The sequence below is a fragment of the Podarcis melisellensis genome (genome assembly GCF_964234715.1).
Source record: "Podarcis melisellensis genome assembly, chromosome: 6".
Taxonomy (NCBI): Eukaryota; Metazoa; Chordata; class Lepidosauria; order Squamata; family Lacertidae; genus Podarcis; species Podarcis melisellensis.
In genome coordinates, this window is record NC_138538.1 from 75,636,854 (window position 1) to 75,657,817 (window position 20,964).

Consider the following 20,964-nt stretch of genomic DNA (forward strand, 5'->3'; position numbering starts at 1 on the left):
GGAGGAGGAGGAGGCAAGATGGCGGCGGAGGTTGCTGCCGCCGACGCGCCGGTCTCCCCTCAGCCGGGCCGCTGCGCCTATTTCGTGGCGCGGAAAAGGCGCTTCTGCAAAATGGTGCCGGCCCGGGGCAAGCGCTTCTGCGGCGAGCACGGAGGCCGTGAGGTAGTCGCTTTGGAGGCGGAGGGCGGGGAGGAAAGAGAGAGAGAAATGGCTGCAGCTCGTTTCTCACCAGGCGACGTGGAGGCAGAGGGAGAGATTGGCAAACAGCTAGTTCGCTTTCGTTCTAATAAACAATGACCAAAACAAAAAACACCCCACTATCAGATGACCAAAATAAAAACCACGCCGTCGATAAAGACACCCTTCTTTCCAGAAACGAGGAAATGCGCTTTGCACGTGCTCAGAGGCACGGTGGTATGTTGCGACAGATCCACCACATATTCAGTAGTTGCAGATTCCTCGTGGCTTCGTTTATTTCCATGCTGGATGAAGTCTTCATCTGATGCAACACACACATATCCTGAGCTCTTCTTTAAATTAATATTTATAGTGGACGACTTGTAGGCAGTGTATCATTCCCAGGAGTAAAAAACCACACCCTATAAAACTGGAAACTGAAATCTGAAATTCTGTGCAATGCAATCCTTTACTCAATTGGGAAAGCAGGAGGCTCTTAATCTCAGAGTTGTGTGTTGGAGTTGGGCAAAAGCTTCCCCGCATTACAGGGGGTTGGACTAAATGACCCTCGGGGTTCCTTCCAACTCTACAGTTCTATAATTCTATGATGGCATTTTACCCCAAAGTAAGACCCATTGACTTCAATAGGACTTGCTGCCAGGTTAATGTGTATATAGGACAGCAGTCTGAAACATCAGGTCATAAAATAAAAATAGTTTTCTGTTTTACACATGCTTTAAGTATTTCCAGGTAATGTTTTAAGGGTTTGAGTGCAAACTGCACACCCCATTCTGTGAAAGCCAATTTTGATTTTGTATTCCGTTCCAGGGTGCTAAATGCAGTTTAGAGGACATGGTCAAGTCCACTGATCTCACTGAGGCCACTCTGTATAACATATAACAATACAATTGACTGCTAAAGTAAGCACACAGTTTTAAAGTTAAAACTTTTTTTGCCACTCAGGAAGAAAATGGCAGGAAAAGAATTCCATGCCCTTTGGATCCGAAACAGTAAGCATGCTTAATAGATGTTTGTACGCTAACTTTTTGTTTTGAGAACAGTGAATAGTGCCGCTAGTTTTCTTTCTGTTTCTGCTTATAGTACTGTATATGAAGATCAGCTACAAAAACACTTGAAAAAGTGTAATTCGAGAGAGAAGCCAAAGCCTGTAAGTGTACATCTAATAGTTTGAATGAATTAAACGGGGTTTATAATAGTGTCTTTTAAGCAAAGCTGCCTTCTGCAATGATGTTACTGCCAGTCTTCCTTCTGATGGTTCTTAGGTGAGATAAAATCTATGTGGCTTTGTTTGGGTGGTGTTTTTATTACAGTTATGCAGACATGATTTATGGAGTAGTGGGTTCTCTTAAAACTATGGATATAAAAGTCTAAGGCAGTCTCCTCTAAAGAGGTGGCCACTAAAGTTTAAAACGGGGGAATAAGAAGAATGGCATCAAAAGAAAAATGGAAAGGGGATGGAGAAGCAACTCTTTCCGTGAACCTTTTAATGAAAGGCTAGGTAAAACCATAGAAACATACTGAAAAGGTAATTGTATGTTGTCCTGCCCTAATTAGATCCTAACATGATATTTGTTCCACGATTTAATTAAGGTCTACTATGCTCAAGATATTAATGCAGGACTGAAAGATACAACAGAGTTGCCAGGAGAGCAGGTGAATGATTAAATTTTAATATATGTTGTTTGTTGCAAATGACAAGCAGTTGCAATATGTTCTTTGGTGCAAGGATACTGCCTCTTGTAAGTGCACATTTCCTTGTGTGTCATTCATGGTTCTGCAGCAAGATTTATTAGCCTAGAAGACAATCCAATGGGTTTAAACATTGATTTTAGCTGACCCGTATTTTAAACCTCAGTATAGAAAAAGCTGTTTCTTTGGTTTTGGACAAAATCATATGCAGCTGATCATTTGAGGCACCACACCCAAAGGGCCTTTGTTCAGATGACTGCATCCATCTTCTTATATGTGCCATTATCTTCTTCATCCATTGTTGCTGTGGCTGGATCTGATGAAAAAGCCTAATCCTATGCGTTTTTGCTCAGAAATATATCCCACTAAAATCATTGAGCTTACCGGTACTTCCATGTAGATGCATGTAGGACTGGACTACAGGTGCTTATGAATCACACCAAGCAGGATCCACTGATACCATAAACAGCTATATATACGGCATATAAAAAAAGAGCGTCAGGTAGGATGTAACTGACAGTTGCCCAGACAACCAAGTTTCTAGATGTGTGTTCACATTTACTAGGTACAGTGAGAAACATCAAGCTCTCCTCCTCAAGGCTTTCCATACACTTCAGTTAGAATGTGTAGACAGGCTGGGAGAATCGCACCATTATTGCTTCTGCATTGAATTCCCTTTTATTCTCCTTTGTCTAGTCACTACATTTCCTAATTGGAGAGAACTTGAGGATCATGCCCGGGGGATCCGTACATGATCCCTTCTTCTTGGTGACCAGCACCAGTCTAAGGGCAGGTGCACCTTGTTTGAATCAGATCAGATTTAATACTGCTTATTTGAGGTTTATATATATATATGTGTGTGTGTGTGTGTGTGTGTGTGTGTGTGTGTGTGTGTGTGTGTGTATATATATCTCTATATATAGGCTAACCTTTTCTTTCATAAATGGAGAGAAAAGAATAAACTTTGTATGTTTCCTTTTGTGTACCCTTCAGCAGGTACCGATTTCTGCGCTGTCTAAAGAAGAGTTGGAGGACTTAATTAGAAAGCTAAGAATAGCAAGTAACTGTGAGTCTGTTTTATTTTTATAATAGATTATGTCGGGTGTTGAGGAAATAAGAGTATTGTAGAAATAATCCGAATGGTCAAAGCCTAATGTTTTTGGAATACAGTAGCACCTCGGCTTACGTTACCCTTGGGTAATGTAAACTTCGGGTTGTGAAAGTGGCAAACCCGGAAGTGTTTTGCCGTGCACGCATGCACAGAAGCGGTCCTTCCAGTTGTGGAAACTTCGGGATCCAACCCGAGCTCCAGAACGGATCCCGTCCGCAACCAGAGGTATCACTATTTGTAAGGATGGGACTAGAAAACCTTTAAACACCGACTGTTTAAAATATTTTTGCTGTTCAAAATTGTGTATTCTTATATGGTTAGTAACTTGGTCACAGGAGGGGACAGTGTAGTGGGTCGATGGTGCTCACCTGACACCTCTGGTCAGTTGTGTTGCTGCTGTTTGCAAGAGATAGAGGGGCAAGGAGGCAGGGGCATTGCTATGGTACAACTGCATTGACGGGGTGCAGGATTTGCTGCATAAATGAGTTGGGCCCATGTTGCCTCTTTTCCCCTCTCCATAAGCAGCAGTGGCACAACCTGTCAAGGTTGGGAGTTGCAGAGCCCCATCATGCCATCCATTACCCTTCTGTCTACAAGATGTATCTACTTGGAAGGAGGTTCTTTCTGACTGCCTCAGTTGAAACTCAGGCAAGGGATAATAATGCTTTTCCTCTTCAGGTATAAATTATGTACTTAAGGACCAAATCCTCTCTCACCAAGCTTTACAAGAGGCCTTGAATGACCCCCAAAATGGAGACGTGGCTTTTAAGCATTTGAAACAACAGGTGAGTACTCTTAGTGGTAAATACTGACTTTAGCAAAACTTTCTTTTAAATTTCTGGTTGATAAATGTCTTGGAAGTGTTAGCACATCTATATTTTTTTTCTGAAATTGCTCTATGCTTTATGGAGCTTTCATTTACATTTGTTTGTAATGAGTCTGGACATTAAATAAACCCGTGAATTTCTTTAAAAAGTAGATGCCAAAAGAAAATGCTCATAGTATTAAGTAAGCAGAAATCAAAAATAGGTTTGGCTGCAATTTCACCAACTTTTTTTGGTGCGTGGGTATGCATTTGCAAAGCAAAGGAACTGTTGTAAGTACAACAAACACACACCACAACCTGTTCTGTTCGCTACACTGCTTTCAAGCCTAATTTTAGCAAGAAGAGGGCCTCTGTGGGTGCATGTGCCTGTGAATGCCACATAGATGACCCCCCTGCATGGAATTACCAGAATATGCTCAAAATAACAATGCAATAATTTAATCCTGCAATCCATTAGTATGGGCAGAATCAGAAGTAGCATTTTAGTACGGGCTATGGAAAATTCTTCTGATTGTTACGTTGATGATAGTAGAGAGAATTGATTTCGCTGAGCTGATAATCTTTTGACATCTGTAGGCTTCTATATTAGGTAACATGGAAAGACTACATTTGCTTGAACCTGGCAACTGTTTTGTTGAATTTGGAGCGGGACGAGGAAAGCTGTCCCACTGGGTGGATATAGCCTTACAAGATTCTAAAGATGTGCATTTTCTTCTTGTTGAAAGAGCAACTACTAGGTTTAAGGTAAGGCAATATTGCAGGCCTTATAACCCACCCCCACCCCCAGGGGAAGCCAACTCAAGGGTTTTTTGTTTCTGTTTGGTTTTTTTTACAAAAAATAAGATTATCGATAAAAAAGTAAGGCCAAATCTAAACTTGTCTGTTTTAAAGTCTTGCCAATAACAACATTGCAGCAGAGAAAAAATACTGAAATTTTTACTGAACATTTTTTTATTTCATTTGTGAAATATAACTGGAATTTGCCAAGTAACTCTTTTAGGAGGCAATTACTTCGTAAAACTTTCTTGTTGCTTTTTCACAGGTAGATGGTAAGCATAGAAAAAATTGCTTTGAAAGGCTTCAAGTCGATATCCAGCATTTGTGTTTAAGTAAGTTGCTCATTCATTTAACATATGCTTCAGTTTGACAGTAATCATTCTTTATGAACTCTGTGAAAGACCGTGCAGAAAAAAACCCTGGTGATTTTAGAAACAGTTAAAGCAGGATCAGTCCTACTAAACAGAGATTTGAGAACAAGTGTGGTGCAAGAGCTAGAGAACAGGATTTCAGTAGCAAGATTTTATATACCGTTAGGTATATAAATGCAACTTTTCAAATCCATTACTAGACACTCCCCATTTGTGTTCCTTAAGTGTTAATAATCACGAAGCAGGTCAGACAGACAAATGAATTAGAGTGTTTCAGTTTCATGTGCATTACTCTACACATTCAGATTGCCATCAGTGAACTAACTTCAGATTAGTCCTCTGTACGTTATTTTTAGAATATTTGTTTGTGGCCAAATGCATTGCACTGAAAAACTTGAAGGCGCTGTATCCAAGTACAGTGGTACCTCGGTTTTCAAGCGCAATCCGTTCTGGAAGACCGTTCAACTTCTGAAACGTTCGAAAACCGAGGTACAAAGAGCGGTCTGCCAATTAAATAGAGAAAATTGTGAAAAACAACAGATACACACAGCAGAAGCCGTTAGACTTCCAAGGCGCATTTGAAAACAGAAGCATTTACTTCCGGGTTTTTGGCGTTCGAAAACCAAAACATTCAGTGACTGAGATGTCCGAAAACCGAGGTACCACTGTATAAAACTTGATACATTTGACTAGGAATGTGTGTTTGAATTGTTTGGCATTGGAAGAGGGCTATTGCCTCCACATCCTTATTGCTTATGGGTTTCCCAGAGCTGGCTTCAAAAGAGCTTGTGAGATGGGCTTTTGATTTGATTTACTTATGTTGTTAGATTTGATACTCTTATGTCCTACTGTGCTTTTTTTGGTAATCTTTCTTTTAAAAACCTTTCATCACAGTGTCTCTGGCTGCTCTGTGGTTGGACCAACATGTAATTTGTATGTAAAAGCATACGATTTTCTGTTTTGATTTTCTTCTGATTGCTTGATGCACGTGTGTGTCTGCAGCAGTCAGAAACATGCTGGCTGGGGTTCTCTCTTTCAGATAAGGTCCCGGTTCTTGTGAAAGAGAAGCTGCCTGTGATAGGAATTGGAAAACATGTTTGTGGTGCGGCAACAGGTACAAGACTGTCCTAGTTGGTGAAGAGAGAGGTGATTGAACTATACAGTGAGAAGTTATCGCTGATTAAAATCACACAAGCCCAAAGGGTCACATGGCTTGGCGCAGGCTTTGACTTTATTCTGAGAATCAGTATGTCATTATCTCTCCTTGGTATATAGCTGAACACATTGGATCTGCTTAAAAATATTCACGGAAATACAATGTTAGGCCTTGTTTCCCAAACTTGGGTCTCCAACTGTTTTCGAACTACAATTCCCATTATCCCTATCTTGCTCATTAGGGATGATGAGAGTTGTAGTCCCAAAACAGCTGGGGACCCAAGTTTGGGAAACACTGATAAGGTAACAAAATAAAGGAGTTTAAGGCAAGTTAATAGAACTTACCAAACCATTTCATAAATAATTGTTGTATTTATTAAACTGCAAGCCTTCTTACACTTAACTTGGGAGTTGGAGTCCTATTGGGTTGGGCTGCTAAGTAAGAATATAGCTTGAAAATGTTGCACCATAAATATGGCACAATGAACAAAGTTTTTTTAACTGTTGTGGATGGAATCAGGTGAAAAGATGGTTCAGACACCAGAAGAACATGACCAAGATGACATAAATGTTACAAGTTATACATTATTTCTATTGCTCTTTGAAGCAGCCACAGTTTAAACAATACTTTTGTGTTCACAGATCTTGCTTTGAGATGCTTAGTTGAAACATATGCAAAACTCTGCAAAGGCGAAAAGGAGAGCCCTGCAGCTAAACGCTTTAAGAGCAATGAAACCAGCATAACTTCTAATGAATTGCATGGCAAGCCTATAGCAGACAGCTGGAGCCCTGTGGCTGGAGTTGTTATTGCCCTGTGTTGCCATCATAGATGTGACTGGAAGCATTACGTAGGCCAAGACTTCTTCACAAAAGTAGGACTTGGGGCAATGGAATTCAATTATTTTAAAAGGATGACAAGCTGGGCCACTTGTGGCATGAGAGAAACTGAGAGGAAAAGTTATGCAACTCATACAAAGAATGAAGAACAAAGCAAAGAGACAGAAGAACATGACCAAGATGAATACAATTTGGATAGCCTGCAAGGGTACGTGATCCTTTTCAGCACAACAGATTATTGAAATAAATAGGTTTTAACATTCTGCATTTGATACTCTCTCAGATATGTAAATTAGGAGTATTATTTTCCCTTCCAAAATGTATTTTGTAATTTGTTGCAACCTACAAGATTTTAAAGTAGATCTCAGTCCACAAACGTAAATTTGTTGGTCTTTAAGGTACTGTATGACTTTAAAGGAATTCTTAAGTCGCCCATTTGCATTGCAATGCTCTAAATCTGATGTCCTGATTCCTTGAGATGTTACAATTGCTGTACTTAAAAATATTTTTTCCTTCTGGTTTTAGGCTGTTAACCACTGAGGACCGAAAGCAGATAGGTCAGCTTTGCAAACTGTTGATTGATCATGGTCGGGTTGAATATTTACAGCAGAGAGGATATGAAGCTGTGTTACAGCACTATACAGATCTCAGCGTGTCCTTAGAAAATGTACTCCTGACAGCTGTGCCATGTCAGTCTTCATTAACCCCCTCAACTGCTTAAAAGCGAGAGGACTTTAGAAAAAACTGGACACACAGTCTGCAGAACATGTCTCTTCTTCTAACATCCAGTATAGAGCTTACCAAATAGCTAGAGGTTTTTATAGCCTCCTCTGGAACCAGAAGAAAGGAAACATCAACTTAGTCTCCTTCACTGAGAGAACGCCTTTGTTTGGAAGACATATTCTTGTGAACTTCCAGCAGCAGTGAAAACTCAGACTGGCAAAGATTTTTTTTTACTTTTCATTGACAGCAGCACCAGCTAGCATACCACTTTCCATGTTTTCTGAAAGAGAAAATATTTAATGGAAGAAATCTACATGCCAAGAAACTTACATTAAAAAAATAATACTGTCAACCTATTTATAATCCTATCTGTTCACCATATCTTTTTGAAAGGTTTTTTAAAAACATGTTTTTATACTCTTTGCATTATGTGCTTGCATAGAATTAAAGTACTTAGCTGAAGCCTGTTGAGTATTTTTTTCCCCTGCCAATGGACTGTAAATTAAATTAAATTATACCTTACATGTAACACATAGTTTACTTTTTCACATGTTTATGTTTTTTCTTTTAAAATAGCAGCTAGAGGCTCCCACATCAGAACTGGGATTGCATTGCACAGTGAGCATTGAACCCTTTCTCCTGTGCAGTGAAAACCCTTATTTCTGAAGCTGTAATTTGCCTCAAGAAGGGGTGATTTTTCACCAGAGCTTTCAAAGCTGTTTCCCCTTAGAAAATTTTATGCTACAGGGGGGTGAGGCAGGAAAAATTAGACAGCACATGCAAACATGCTGACAAATCTAGTAATATATTAGTGTTTCCCAGCCTGCCTTGACAGCCCAGAGAGAAATGCCTTTGTTATTTGTTAAAAGTAGCGCCAACAATCTTAAGAAGGAATATATTTCCACCCTGAGGAAGAATAAAGATTAGAAAGCAAAAAAATTACAAGGTTGCATCACATGAAAATATGTCCTTAGCATTTGGTCACTGAATTCAAATATAACTTTTATTTTAATGGTATAAAGATACCTTTTCTGCTGAGCGACTCCTGAATGTATGCGTGCATGAACTGAATGCCATACAGTTCCTGTTCTTCTTCTTCTTCAGGATTCTCACAAGGGGGTAGTGTTACCTCCAGCTTCAGTGGATTGTCTCTGAAGTTGACGAATCTAGTAATGCATTAGAGAGAAATTCAGAAAGCAAATGAGGAAGATCTGTTTCAGGCCTTAAAATCTAATCCTCAGGTGAAATGGTTTGCAGCGAAGTTTACTGGAGTAGTATGTGTTCTTTGAAACCTTATTGGACCACTTCCTCCACAATATTAAGGCAGCGGTGTGGTTTGTGTGTCTGCCTATGAATATGAACATTTCAGGCACAGCGATTGCTTTCCTCTCACCTCAGCTCCGTCATGTCCTTTAGGCAAGCAGGAATATCTTGGAGCTTGTTGCTGGTAAGGACAAGTGTGCTCAGATTTTTCAGGTTACGAATGGATTCGGGTAAATGAGTTATTTCATTCCTTTGGAGCCACAAAGTATGTAGGTTTTCAGCTCTGTGAAGTCAAGCAGATACCTTAATTATGAAGAAAACTACTTGGCTATATATACACATTTCTTTACCCCCTGTAATTCTTCATTGCGGTGGTAGTAATGAAGGCTGAGCATGGAGTGCTATGAGCAATTTCTCTGTGGTATTCGCTTACGGAATCTCTGGCAGCTAGCTGAGGATAAATACTGTATTTTTCGCTCCATAAGACGCACTTCTTTCTTCCTAAAAAGTAAGGGGAAATGTCTGTGCGTCTTATGGAGCGAATGTGTGGTCCCTGGAGCCGAATTGCCCAGGGGCAAAAAGCAGATAATGCTTTTTTTTTGAAAGAGGGAAGTGGGTGTTGAAACAAAGCCGCTGATCGGCAAGCGATCGGGAGCAAGATAAGGGACGCTAGCAATAAAGGAGGCTGCCTGGGAGTGGGGAGGTAAAGACAGCAAACTTGCAAGGAGAGGAGACAGGAAGACTAAAGCAATGAGGAGAGAATTTAGAAGAAAAGGAGGAGCAAAAAACTGCTCCAGCTAAGGAAAAGACACTAAGGCAAACAAGAGGAAAGGGAGTGTTGAAAGGAAGCAGCTGATCGGTAAGGGATCGGGGAGGGAGATAAGAGATGCTAGAGATAAAGGAGGCTGCTTGGGAGGGGGGAGGTAAAAGCCCATGGATCCTCAGGATTTTTACATTGGCTCACCTCAAATTTACCATCAGATCACATAGCATGTCCATGGCTACAGCCTGCACCAAAAAAATCACGTACCCACTGTTTCGTGGGGCTGCAATGGTGCAAAAATGTGGTTACAAAGCACGGATCTGCATGGATTCTCAGGATTTTTGCATTGGGCTACCCCAAACTCACCATCAAATCACATGTCTGTGACCACAGCATGAACCACAAAAATCATACATCCATGGTTTCATTCAGAATCCCCCCTTGTTTTCCTCCTCTAAAAACTATGTGCATCTTACGGCCAGGTGCGTAAATATGAAAAATACGGTATCTGCCTGAGATCTTGAAGAGGTGGTGCTTGTCAGGGCTGACAATGTCAAACCATTAGTTTGAATTGGTGGGGGGTAAACCCTTGCAATAGTAACTAACAATAGCATTTCCAGAGGAGAATATGCACCCCCCCAAAGTCAGACAGTCATGCCAAAATTGTTTTGTCATTCACCTGTTCATCCCTCTCTGCACAAATCACAAAGGGGGCTTCTATGTTCCTCATCAATTTATGAGCCTGAACTGCTAGCTTGGTTTGCACACCCTTCTATTTAAGGACTCACCTGGTAGTCATAAGCATTCAGAATTTCATGCATGTAACTGAGTAGGCTGGTGGAAGAAGAATGGGCAACTTGGTTTCTCTGCTGGCTGCAGAGGAAACAGCCTGTTCTGTCCCACGACCAGCAAGGACTTGTTTGCTTTAGGATAAATGGTACAATAATACAGCTTGCCTATACTGCAATATATTTCAGTTTTTACTATCTGGTAACAAGACATTTCATTTCAGTCAACTTTGATTGTTACCAATAAATACTGGAAAGCGGTAGGAATTTCCCCAAAGTTTGTAATTTACCTGTCCAGATCCCCAGGGATTTCTGTAATTTTGTTGCTCCCCAAGTCTAACCATTCCAGGTTTGGCATATCCAGGATGACTGATGGGAAGGTGGTGAACTGATTCATACTCAGATCTAGGTGATAAAGCTTCTTCATGTTGCTGAGCTGGTAAAAATGCATAAGGATCTCAGTGATAACAACTTTATGAAGCATGCTGTGGGCTATAAACATTGAGGAAGTGTTGGATCCAATTTTGGGCTCTCCTGTGCAATAAACCAGTAGTGCCTCTCCCTATCTCCCACCCCATGAGGTGTGAGAGATCACAGGAGATACCTGGACATAACTGATGTTGCTTATGTCATCTTTAATCCATCCTCCCCATTGATCTTTGAAAGGAAAGCAGAAGACTAGGGTCCTAAGCATTGTACCACGTGTGCAGGACTTAGCTCAGCAGGTATCGGTAGCCAGCCAGCAGTAAACCACACCATGCAAGTTGGAGTGAATGCTTTATTAGCAAGAACACAGTCTGCACAGACTTGGCAGAGAGGCCTCATGAGCACAGCAGCTCATCCCTGGTAGGTTCAGTTCAGTTGCCAAGACTGAACGTTCCTGCCTTCCCTCCTTTCTAGGGTTTCCCCAAGCAACTGGAGACTGCTGTGTGAAGTCAATCTCTCCTCTGCCCTTTTCATGCCTCTCTTGGTTCTGGGAGCAGGAGGGAGAGACACTCCGAGGACCTTCTGGCGGTTCCCTCATTGCGAGAAGTGTGGTTACAGGGAAGAAGAAGAAGAGTTTGGAGTTTCAAAGCGGCTAACATTCTCCTTTCCCTTCCTCCCCCACAACAAACACTCTGTGAGGTGAGTGAGGCTGAGAGACTTCAGAGAAGTGTGACTAGCCCAAGGTCACCCAGCAGCTGCATGTGGAGGAGCGGGGAAGCGAACTCGGTTCACCAGATTATGAGTCTACCGCTCTTAACCACTACACCACACTGGGAACCAGGCAGAGGGCCTTCTCGGTAGTGGCGCCCACACTTTGGAACGCCCTAACATCAGATGTCAAGGAAATAAACAACTATCTGACTTTTGGAAGTCATCTGAAGGCAGCCCTGTTTAGGGAAGTTTTTTAATGTTTGATGTTTTATCGTGTTTTTAATATTCCGTTGGGAGCCTCCCAGAGTGGCTGGGAAAACCCAGCCAGATGGGCGGGATATAAGTTATATTATTATTATTATTATTATTATTATTATTATTATTATTATTATTATTATTATGGCTTTTCACCAGCCTAACTCATCTCTGCCTCTTTGCTTCCCTCCCCAACTTCTTGATTCTAGACTTCTCTCTGCCACAGACTCTCCCAGTTCACTAAACCCTGTTACCTCCTCAGCTTCCAACACCTCTTCCCAGTCTTCTCCTTCAGCCCACTAAAACATCGTCCCACCACCACTCCCTGGGTTCTGAGCCTTCTTCCTTTGGTGGTTCCCCAACTGCTTCCTCCCACCAGTCCTCTGCGTCCAACGAGGCCATAGACAACGGTCTGACCTTACTTGTGCCATTGCCAGCTAAGCTCTGCCACCTCCTTGAGAAGAATCATATCTAAATCAGTGGCACCAGGGCTATGTGTCGGATATAGTCAGGCAGGCAGCTTACTCTTGAATCTAGTCCAGTATACAATACTGTATGAAAGATGAGCCACAACAAAGGTGTCTTAGTGACCAGTGGGATATGCTTGTTCAATAAATAAATTGGCCCTGTTTCTATAGCAATGGCTCGTTTGTTCTCTTTCTCCGTTTGACTTTGTATAATAAGCACATAAGCCTGTGGGCGTTATGCAAACAGTGTGAAAGGGCCAAAACAGAGTCCTGAGATATTTTGGTAGAGTGACAAGGGAAAACCAAGCCTGAGAATTTCTGCAAGGAAATGTAACACACAAACGGCTGCAGAGCGAGCTAGGTAGAGCCATGGCAAACATTACAAAACCGAACGAGGAAGTAGAAGCATGAGTAACCTCTCTGGAAATAATGGATCTCCTTGCATAACAACCAATAATAAAAACAAGTTGATTAAAATACAATTTAAAAACAAGATTAAAATACAACAGAGGGGGAGGGAATCAAACTGATTCTAAGCCAAAGGCCAGGTGGAACTACTCTGTCTTACAGGCCCTGCGGAAAGAAATCAGATCCTGCAGGGCCCATGTCTTATGAGACAGAGCATTCACCAGGCTGGAGCCAATGTTGAGAAGGCCCTGGCTCTGGTTGAGGCTAATCTAACTTCCTTAGGGCCCGGGACCTCTAGGATGTTGCTATTTATGGACCTTAAGGTCCTCCATGGGGCATACCAGGAGAGGCGGTCCTAGGCCGTGAAGGGCTTTAAAGGTCAAAACCAGCACCTTAAATCTGACTAATAAACAAATCATTAGCGCTGCCCCCTTGAACTGCTTTGGCTGCAACATTTAGGATGCTGTCCTAAGCATGCTTACTAAGAAAGAATCTCCATTCAACACAGTGGGGCTTACTCCCGAGTAAATGTGCATAGGCTTGTGCTGTTGTGTCCCATGCCATCTTATAATAGGCTTCCCACCTTCTTGCAAATACAAAAGGGAAATCTAATCATGCCTACTGTGGAACATGCATGCATCATCTTTCAAAATTATGTTTCTCCTTCGGAACTATTGTTTGATGTGCCGATGCATGCAGAGTTAACCAATGGTAAATCAGTTAATCAACCGAGATTCCTCTAATCGGTAAACAGCCCTAATTGTACAATGGAATGTGATACTAGGGGATAGCTCAAAATGGCAGCCCTTGCACCAGATCCTTGGGATCTGTCTTTGAGCTAACTATTGGACAGTGGTTGTGCAGCAGTGTCGTTATGAGAACTGGCACACCCACATGGCACTGTACATGGAGCTACTGCAATTTTGACCATTAAAAGGCTTCCACAATTGGATGAACTGTGACAGTTACATTAAATCCACTCTCGCAAGTGGTGTCTCCATGTTGGTGCCAGCTGGTTGCAAGGGAAGGGAAGGGCTAAGTTGGCACGTGGTGAAGGAATAGATTCCACATTGGTTGGGTAAGGGAAAAGGGACCCCTGACCATTAGGTCCAGTCGTGGCCGACTCTGGGGTTGCGGCGCTCATCTCGCTTTATTGGCCGAGGGAGCCGGCGTACAGCTTCCGGGTCATGTGGCCAGCATGACTAAGCCGCTTCTGGCGAACCAGAGCAGCACACGGAAACGCCGTTTACCTTCCCGCCGGACCTATTTATCTACTTGCACTTTGAGGTGCTTTCGAACTGCTAGGTTGGCAGGAGCAGGGACCGAGCAACGGGAGCTCACCCCGTCGCGGGGATTTGAACCGCTGACCTTCTGATCGGCAAGTCATTCCTAAACATTATGAAGAACTTCCTGACAGTAAGAGCTGTTCGACAGTGGAATTTGCTGCCAAGGAGTGTGGTGGAGTCTCCTTCTTTGGAGGTCTTTAAGCAGAGGCTTGACAACCATATGTCAGGAGTGCTCTGATGGGGTTTCCTGCTTGGCAGGGAGTTGGACTCGATGGCCCTTGTGGTCTCTTCCAACTCTATGATTCTAAGTCCTAGGCTCTGTGGCTAAACCCACAGTGCCACCCACGTCCCTCCACATTGATTACACTGGTATAAAAATAGTAATTGTAAGCAAGTCTTGTCACCCTTGTGATCAGAGAAACAGAGAGAAGGAATATGGTCTTTCCAAACCTGATGGGGAAGGTCACAGATGTCTCTGTTCACTGCCAGCTCCAGTCTTTCTAAGCTGACACAGTTGCTTAGCTCTTTAGGAACAGATTTAATTTTATTGTAACTGAGGATCAGCTCTTGGAGATTTGACAACTGGCCTGCAAAAATTACAAATGAAACAAAAATTGGTGATGATGTTCACTTGTTAAAAGCTTATTTTCCAACAAATAGCTCTCTGTTTGCTTTTCTTAGTGCAGAAAGTATTGACCTGTTGTGTAGGTATCTTTCCTATTCTAATTCATTCAAGAGGGTTCTGGAAGCTTCTCCGTATGAAAGAAGCTTAATGTTGTTTGGGTTATACCTTCTGGGAAGCTGGTTTGAACTGCTTCTCTTATCTCTTCCAATTAAGGTCATGCTAACTATAAATACAGGCCAGAATGAGCCTGGGTTTTACTTTCTTTCTCTTTCTATCTCTCTTCCTTCTGGTGTGGTGTTCTGTACATAGCATGCTTAGTGCTAAGGTTTAGCCTCATTATGAGTTAAGTTTATAAGGTTTTGTAAGCGCTGCAACTGGATTTCTTATGGACTGTGCCAATCCTGAATGTACTGGATTTGTGACCATTATGCTCATTTGCCTTCAGCACAAGTAAAACTCTGCTGGATAAAGTACTATTGCCTCAGGTCTGGTTTTGGTTTTTTGGAAATTCTGCTACATGTTTTAAAGCAGGCATGTTCAAAGTCTGTTTCGGGGGCCTAATCCAGCCCACCAGTCGATTTAATTTAATCCAGCCCCCATGGCAGTACAGTGGTACCTCAGGTTAAGTACTTAATTTGTTCCGGAGGTCTGTTCTCATCCTGAAGCAAAGTTCTTAACTTGAAGCATTATTTATGGGTTAGCGGAGTCTGTAACCTGAAGCGTATGTAACCTGAGCTACCACTATATATATCCTATATATAGGACTATATATGTCCTGCGGTAAAATCCTAAAAAAACCTCAACAACTTTGGGGTAAAAAAAAGCTCCAAAACTCTGGTTGGCCCTCACACATGTTCACTTCATCAAAACTGGCCCTCTTTGAAAAAGGTTTGGGCACCCCTGTTTTAAGGTTTTCCTCCACACGTACAACAATAGCATCCTCTGGAAAAAACCCAGATGAAGACATCAAGAAGGTGGATGCTTTGGAGGGGCCATCTCTGATAGATTTTGAAGGCTCTCTCAATTTTATCTTCAAGACTGTGGAAGTGTTAAGCTGGGTCCACCTCCACAGAGACCATACGGGAAGGCCTTCTCTGTGGAAAGCCATCCCAACAGGAATCCCTATTTATTATTATTTTATCTGACTTGTATACCACTTTATATTTCAAGCAATCTCAGAATGATTTACGTTTCAGCAAACATCAACAGACGGTGCATTTTAAGCATACAGTGGTACCTCGGGTTACAGACGCTTCAGGTTACAGACTCCGCTTACCCAGAAATAGTACCTCGGGTTAAGAACTTTGCTTCAGGATGAGAACAGAAATTGTGCGGAGGCGGCGGGAGGCCCCATTGGCTAAAGTGGTACCTCAGGTTAAGAACAGTTTCAGGTTAAGAACGGACCTCCAGAACAAATTAACTTCTTAACCCGAGGTACCACTGTATTCTTTTCGACGGGGTAAATGTCGCTGTGCAAATTCCTGCATTCCTGATTCAGAAGCAACTACAAGGTTTCATGGCTCAACTCACCGATTTCCCTAGGAATTTCTGCAATGGAATTTCGAGATAGATCTAGAACAATGAGGCTCTGAAAGCGACCGATGAATTGAGGGATTTTAACCAGACCAGTTCTGTGTAGTTGCCATTCCTGGAGGTGGTTCAGTTTCAGTAAGCAAGAAGGCAGAGTCTAAATTTGCATGAGACGAAACAAGACGGAGATGTCAGTTATCATGCCAGATGAACAGGTACAAGAATCCAATCAGTTTGGTGCCAAATAAGACCAGGAACCAATGGAGAACATACCGTATATAGCAAATGAACGGCTACTAAGAGATTTTTGTTTATGCCTATATAGTTTTGACTCCTTCAATAATCCAGTACAAAGAATATAGGTAAAAACACTGTTTATAATTTCCAAGATTTGGGGGGCGGGGGGAATAAAAATAGTAAGCATTCAGTATGCTAACATAGACCGGATTTCAATACTGTATATTAAAGTCTATAAATGCCAGAGAGCTCAACTTCAACCCAAACCCTCATTACCCACCACTCTCTGACTACATTTGTAGTCGTTGTACATTGTTTGCCATATTTATTTATTTTATTTATTGAATTTATATGCCGCCCTATAGGTCTCAGGACAGACGCAGGTAGCACTGTGGGTTAAACTACAGCGCCTAGGACTTGCTGATCGGAAGGTTGGCAGTTCGAATCCCCGCGACGGGGTGAGCTCCCGTTGCTCGGTCCCTGCTCCTGCCAACCTAGCAGTTTGAAAGCACGTCAAAGTGCAAGTAGATAAATAGGTACCACTCCAGCGAGAAGGTAAATGGTGTTTCCGTGCGCTGCTCTGGTTCGCCAGAAGTGGCTTAGTCATGCTGGCCACATGACCCAGAAGCTGTACGCCGGCTCCCTCGGCCAATAAAATGAGATGAGTGCCGCAACCCCAGAGTCAGTCACAACTGGACCTAATGGTCAGGGGTCCCTTTACCAATAGGTCTCAGGGCAGTTTACAGAACAAAATCAGAATATAAAACCACATAGCATATTGTTATTAGTCCAGCAACTAATGGGCAACCAGTGGCTTAACAAAAGGGAAGAATTGTTATTTGATGGCTTAATCTCTCTCCCTCTTGCTCTTGGGCTGTCTCACCCATCAGGTTTTGGGGAAGGTGTTGTGATTCTGATTGTCACTTCCCTTTGGCTCAAGAGACTCCAGCTTAGAAGCCCAACTGCAACCCGTCTCCTCCATCCCATTGGACTCAATGACTGCCAAGGCAGGCTGAGAGGAAAGTATTCCTCACACCAAAGATGAGACTAGCTATTGAAACAGAGCGACGGCTCCTATTCCAGGCTGAGGGCGACTGTCGCTGAAGCAACATCAGAGCTCTGCTCTCATGAAGTCTTCAGCCTGAACCTAGCATGGAGCTGTCTAGGGTACTCCTCTGCTTGGCTGAAGTCAGCATTCACAGCAGAATAGCACAGAGAGACCATTAGAAGCTATCTGCAGCTCGAGAGCATCTGATGGAGAGAGAATGAAACTGGAAGCTGGCTTAGGGAGCTGCAGGGAGCTCAGCACTGTTGATGTGGGAATCTGATGCAGGATTAGTGACTGTGCTTCCTACTTTTGGAAGCCTGTGTATTTCCAATGTGCTGTGCTTCTGTATATATAAAAATGATAGTATAGAGACACACATCTCCAAGCATGCACACTAATCCAAAATAAAGGAAGACTTTGTAGCATTGTCCCCGGAGCTCTTCTCCTCCAAGGAGACAGGAGCATATAACAGTAGAATAAATCAGTTGTACCCAACATGGCACCCTCTAGATGTTTTGGACTACAATTCCCATCAGCCTCATCCAGCGTGGATGATTGTCAGGGATGATGGGAGTTGTAGTCCATAATTACTGGCAAAGCTTGGATTAAACTGATGAAGTGGAGCACTGAAGCCGGGATAACATTGTAAAATGTTTCATTAGCAGCATCAAGCAAATGATACCTTCCATTCTTCCTGTTCAATCTTTAAAACAGCCCTTCCGTCTTCTGTGATAACTTTTTCTTTGAGCTTGGCCAAACTGACTCTCTCTTCCCAAACAAGCGTCAGCCTAGAAAAAGGTTGTAACGTATTAATATATATAGAAGGGCTTTTTCTGTGGTGAGGCCCTGGCTCTCTGTGTCCTATATTATTAGTTTTCAGACATCAACCGAAGACATTTTGAATTACCTAAAGTATTACAGTTTGATAACAAGATGCTTAATCCTCAGAAGCAATATGCGTCGGTGTTCCATTGTTTTTGAATTTTAATTTTTAGCTCATACAAGTTTTGATTGAAGTTTGGTGCATTTTGCTTTCTGCTTGCTGTCTATTGCCATGAGCTCCTTTGGAGTATCAGGGTATTCATAAATACCTTAAATAAACCAACAGATTAGGCCTTCAAAGGAGATAGTTCAACTTAATATGTTGCTCCCAATGAAGCTAGGAAATCAATTTCTAAGTTGTTTTTTTGGGGAAGGAAAACTCAAGTCGTATTGACAACCTACCTCTCTGCAGACCTCTGACTGAACGCCTTTTGCTTTCGAAGCTCTTCGCTGATTTTCTGGATCCTGACTTCCCAAAGTGCCTTAACAGCTGTAAACGTGCCGACACAAACTGACGTTTCAGTCATGGCCCTTCCACCTCCTGGTTCAGTGTCTGGTTTCATTTTTCTGCATCACTGTCACATACAGGGGCGTCACACACAAAAGAGGAAAACCTGGCAAGACCTTCAGTGTTAAGAATCATTGATCCCTGCTAACTTTCAGTAATAACAATAAAAAACAATGTACAATGAAAGTGAGGGGGTTCCACAGCCTAAAATGATCACAGCCTCCTTCGCAGGCCTATGTAGTCAAGCAGGCAAAAAGAGGAGAGGCGAGTTATTTATTTTGGACAAAGCCAATCTCACAATTGCTCAGCCGCTTCAAAAGACTGCTCCCATTTTTAGCCACAAAGCAAACAGATCAACAAATCTGTTGGTAATGCATTCACCTCAGGCGTTTTAACGGAAGCATTTTGTAATGGCTTACCTCAATTATTGCCTGGTTTTCCATGACTCCCCGATTCCTGTGCGACAACAGAAATCGGCCGCAAACCCTGAATGCTTTGCTAAAGCCATTTACAACCTTTGTACCAACTATGGAAGAGTGAAATGCAACGCCTGACGAGTTCTAATTTTAACCCACGACGCTGGCCGGGAATAGTAAGTATTGCTGTGACCAGGTGTCACAGCCCTCTGAAGTATTTCCCCAATTTTGAATCCCTTTCCGCTTTTCAGAACTCGTTGTCGTGTTCCTACGAGTCAAAGAAAACTCAGCTGCTTTGTACAAAAAAAGAGGAGTTTTACTATATTGCTACTATAAAACAGCTCTGATTATGATTGGTGACAGGAATCTAAATCCATGGGGAATCCTGGATAGAAGAACTGACAATTTGGGTATATAACAGCAACCATTTTTTAAGTAAACAATAATGGGGAACAGCCAGTAATGCTTGAGCAGTTTATGGTAAAGTTCCTGGCAGTAACTTCTCTCTCTCAGTCCGCCTTCTACTTTCTTATCTTTGGCCAGAATTGGAGCAAGGTCACCCCTCCAGAGAGCGTGAACCCTGCCAAATTTCAGAAGGATAGCTGCAGAGACAAGGGTACACAGTACAGTACAGTTTTTGGATGAAGAAGTAATCACTTAATCTTCCCTAGTGTACTGTGGGCATGAGAGGTGCTCCTGCAAAATTGCAAATAAATCCAGAGGTTTATGTACTCAGCATCTTTAAAGGTGACTCTGGGGTGAGGAGAACAATAAGGGCGGCACTTTTTACTAGCCAGGGCTGGCAGTCACAAAGGAGGTCTCTCTTCTCCCTCCCCAATGAGGGAAAGTTCTTTAAGCTTAGAGATCTAAGTTTTGCTCTCTGTCCTAAGTACTGGGACTGAAATGCACAGGTAAAAAATTAGAACTGACCCTTCAGTCACAATGGGGCCCTTTATATGTCCAGCAGTCCTTTGTCAACAACAATTTGCCGCTGTTTTTTGTGTTGAATATATGCTATATGGGAATTTATGGACCTAATAGGTATCTAAAGCCATTTGCAAATAACAAAATATGCATTTTATCAAAGTAATTGTCAAACGGAAATACAATTAAGAAGTATATTAATAGTGAAATACAATTAAGAAGTATATTAATAGTGAAATAATCATTAAGCTCTAACTTAAAATGATTTTTTATTCATAACAAACTTAATAATGCAAACACATTGGCATTTGGCAATAAAAAAAGTTCCTTTAGAAACACAATTTACAAAGACTCTAATTTTTTACAAAGAGACTAATTTTGGGGGGAGGCAAGAGAGTGGGGCTTTAAGCTATAGCTTGTTTAGCTTATACGTAAAACCTGGTTGTTGTAAACATTATGATGATTTGCTTCGGTGAAAGGAAGTGAGGAGGGAAACAGAAAAATTGGCACTGCCCAGCCAGATTCTTGCAGAATCTCTCGGTCTTTTCCTACTTCTGATATTCCCACCGATTACTGTCCATTCTTCTTATAGCTTGATCGTGCCGCATAGCTACTTTTCCTCTGGGATTTACATCCACTTTTCGATCCAGTCTATGTGTCAGCACACAGGTAAAAAGGAGGCTGAATGCTGTTGGCACTACGGAAAATCTTTAAATAAACAAGTTTCTGCAGACGAGCTCAATCGGCTGCTTTCATGCGACGAGACGAATGGTGTGTATTCGGGACTATGTGGATTTATG

General features: G+C 42.1%; 2 protein-coding genes across 8 annotated transcripts; one reads left to right on the forward strand and one right to left on the reverse strand.

The window, feature by feature from the left end:
• Positions 1-18: 18 nt before the first annotated feature.
• TRMT13 (tRNA methyltransferase 13 homolog) lies at positions 19-8,149 on the forward strand (the record flags this gene model as incomplete). 3 transcript variants are annotated; one of them, XM_081916073.1, is made up of 11 exons in its annotated part: positions 19-162; positions 1,141-1,187; positions 1,279-1,345; positions 1,789-1,851; positions 2,881-2,953; positions 3,677-3,783; positions 4,401-4,568; positions 4,867-4,933; positions 6,012-6,086; positions 6,770-7,172; positions 7,490-8,149. In XM_081916073.1, 11 exons carry the CDS (start codon positions 19-21, stop codon positions 7,683-7,685), a joined length of 1,410 nt encoding a protein of 469 aa, XP_081772199.1. In that variant the 3' UTR covers positions 7,686-8,149. The 3 variants fall into 3 exon arrangements, with proteins under 3 accessions (XP_081772199.1, XP_081772200.1, XP_081772201.1); XM_081916074.1 differs by having other exon boundaries at positions 2,884-2,953; XM_081916075.1 differs by lacking the exon at positions 1,789-1,851.
• Positions 7,834-19,683, reverse strand: LRRC39 (leucine rich repeat containing 39). Of its 5 annotated transcripts, XM_081916088.1 has the most exons (10): positions 19,244-19,683; positions 19,004-19,057; positions 18,719-18,891; positions 18,177-18,282; positions 16,210-16,366; positions 14,505-14,641; positions 10,792-10,937; positions 9,081-9,233; positions 8,714-8,853; positions 7,834-7,967 (listed from the first exon to the last, which is right to left on the reverse strand). In XM_081916088.1, the coding sequence occupies exons 3-10, from the start codon at positions 18,877-18,879 to the stop codon at positions 7,918-7,920; spliced, it is 1,050 nt and encodes a 349-aa protein (XP_081772214.1). In that variant the 5' UTR covers positions 18,880-18,891; positions 19,004-19,057; positions 19,244-19,683; the 3' UTR covers positions 7,834-7,917. The 5 variants fall into 5 exon arrangements, with proteins under 5 accessions (XP_081772214.1, XP_081772212.1, XP_081772213.1 ...); XM_081916086.1 differs by lacking the exon at positions 19,004-19,057 and having other exon boundaries at positions 18,719-18,930; XM_081916087.1 differs by lacking the exon at positions 19,004-19,057 and having other exon boundaries at positions 18,719-18,972.
• Between the last annotated feature and the right edge of the window lie 1,281 nt (positions 19,684-20,964).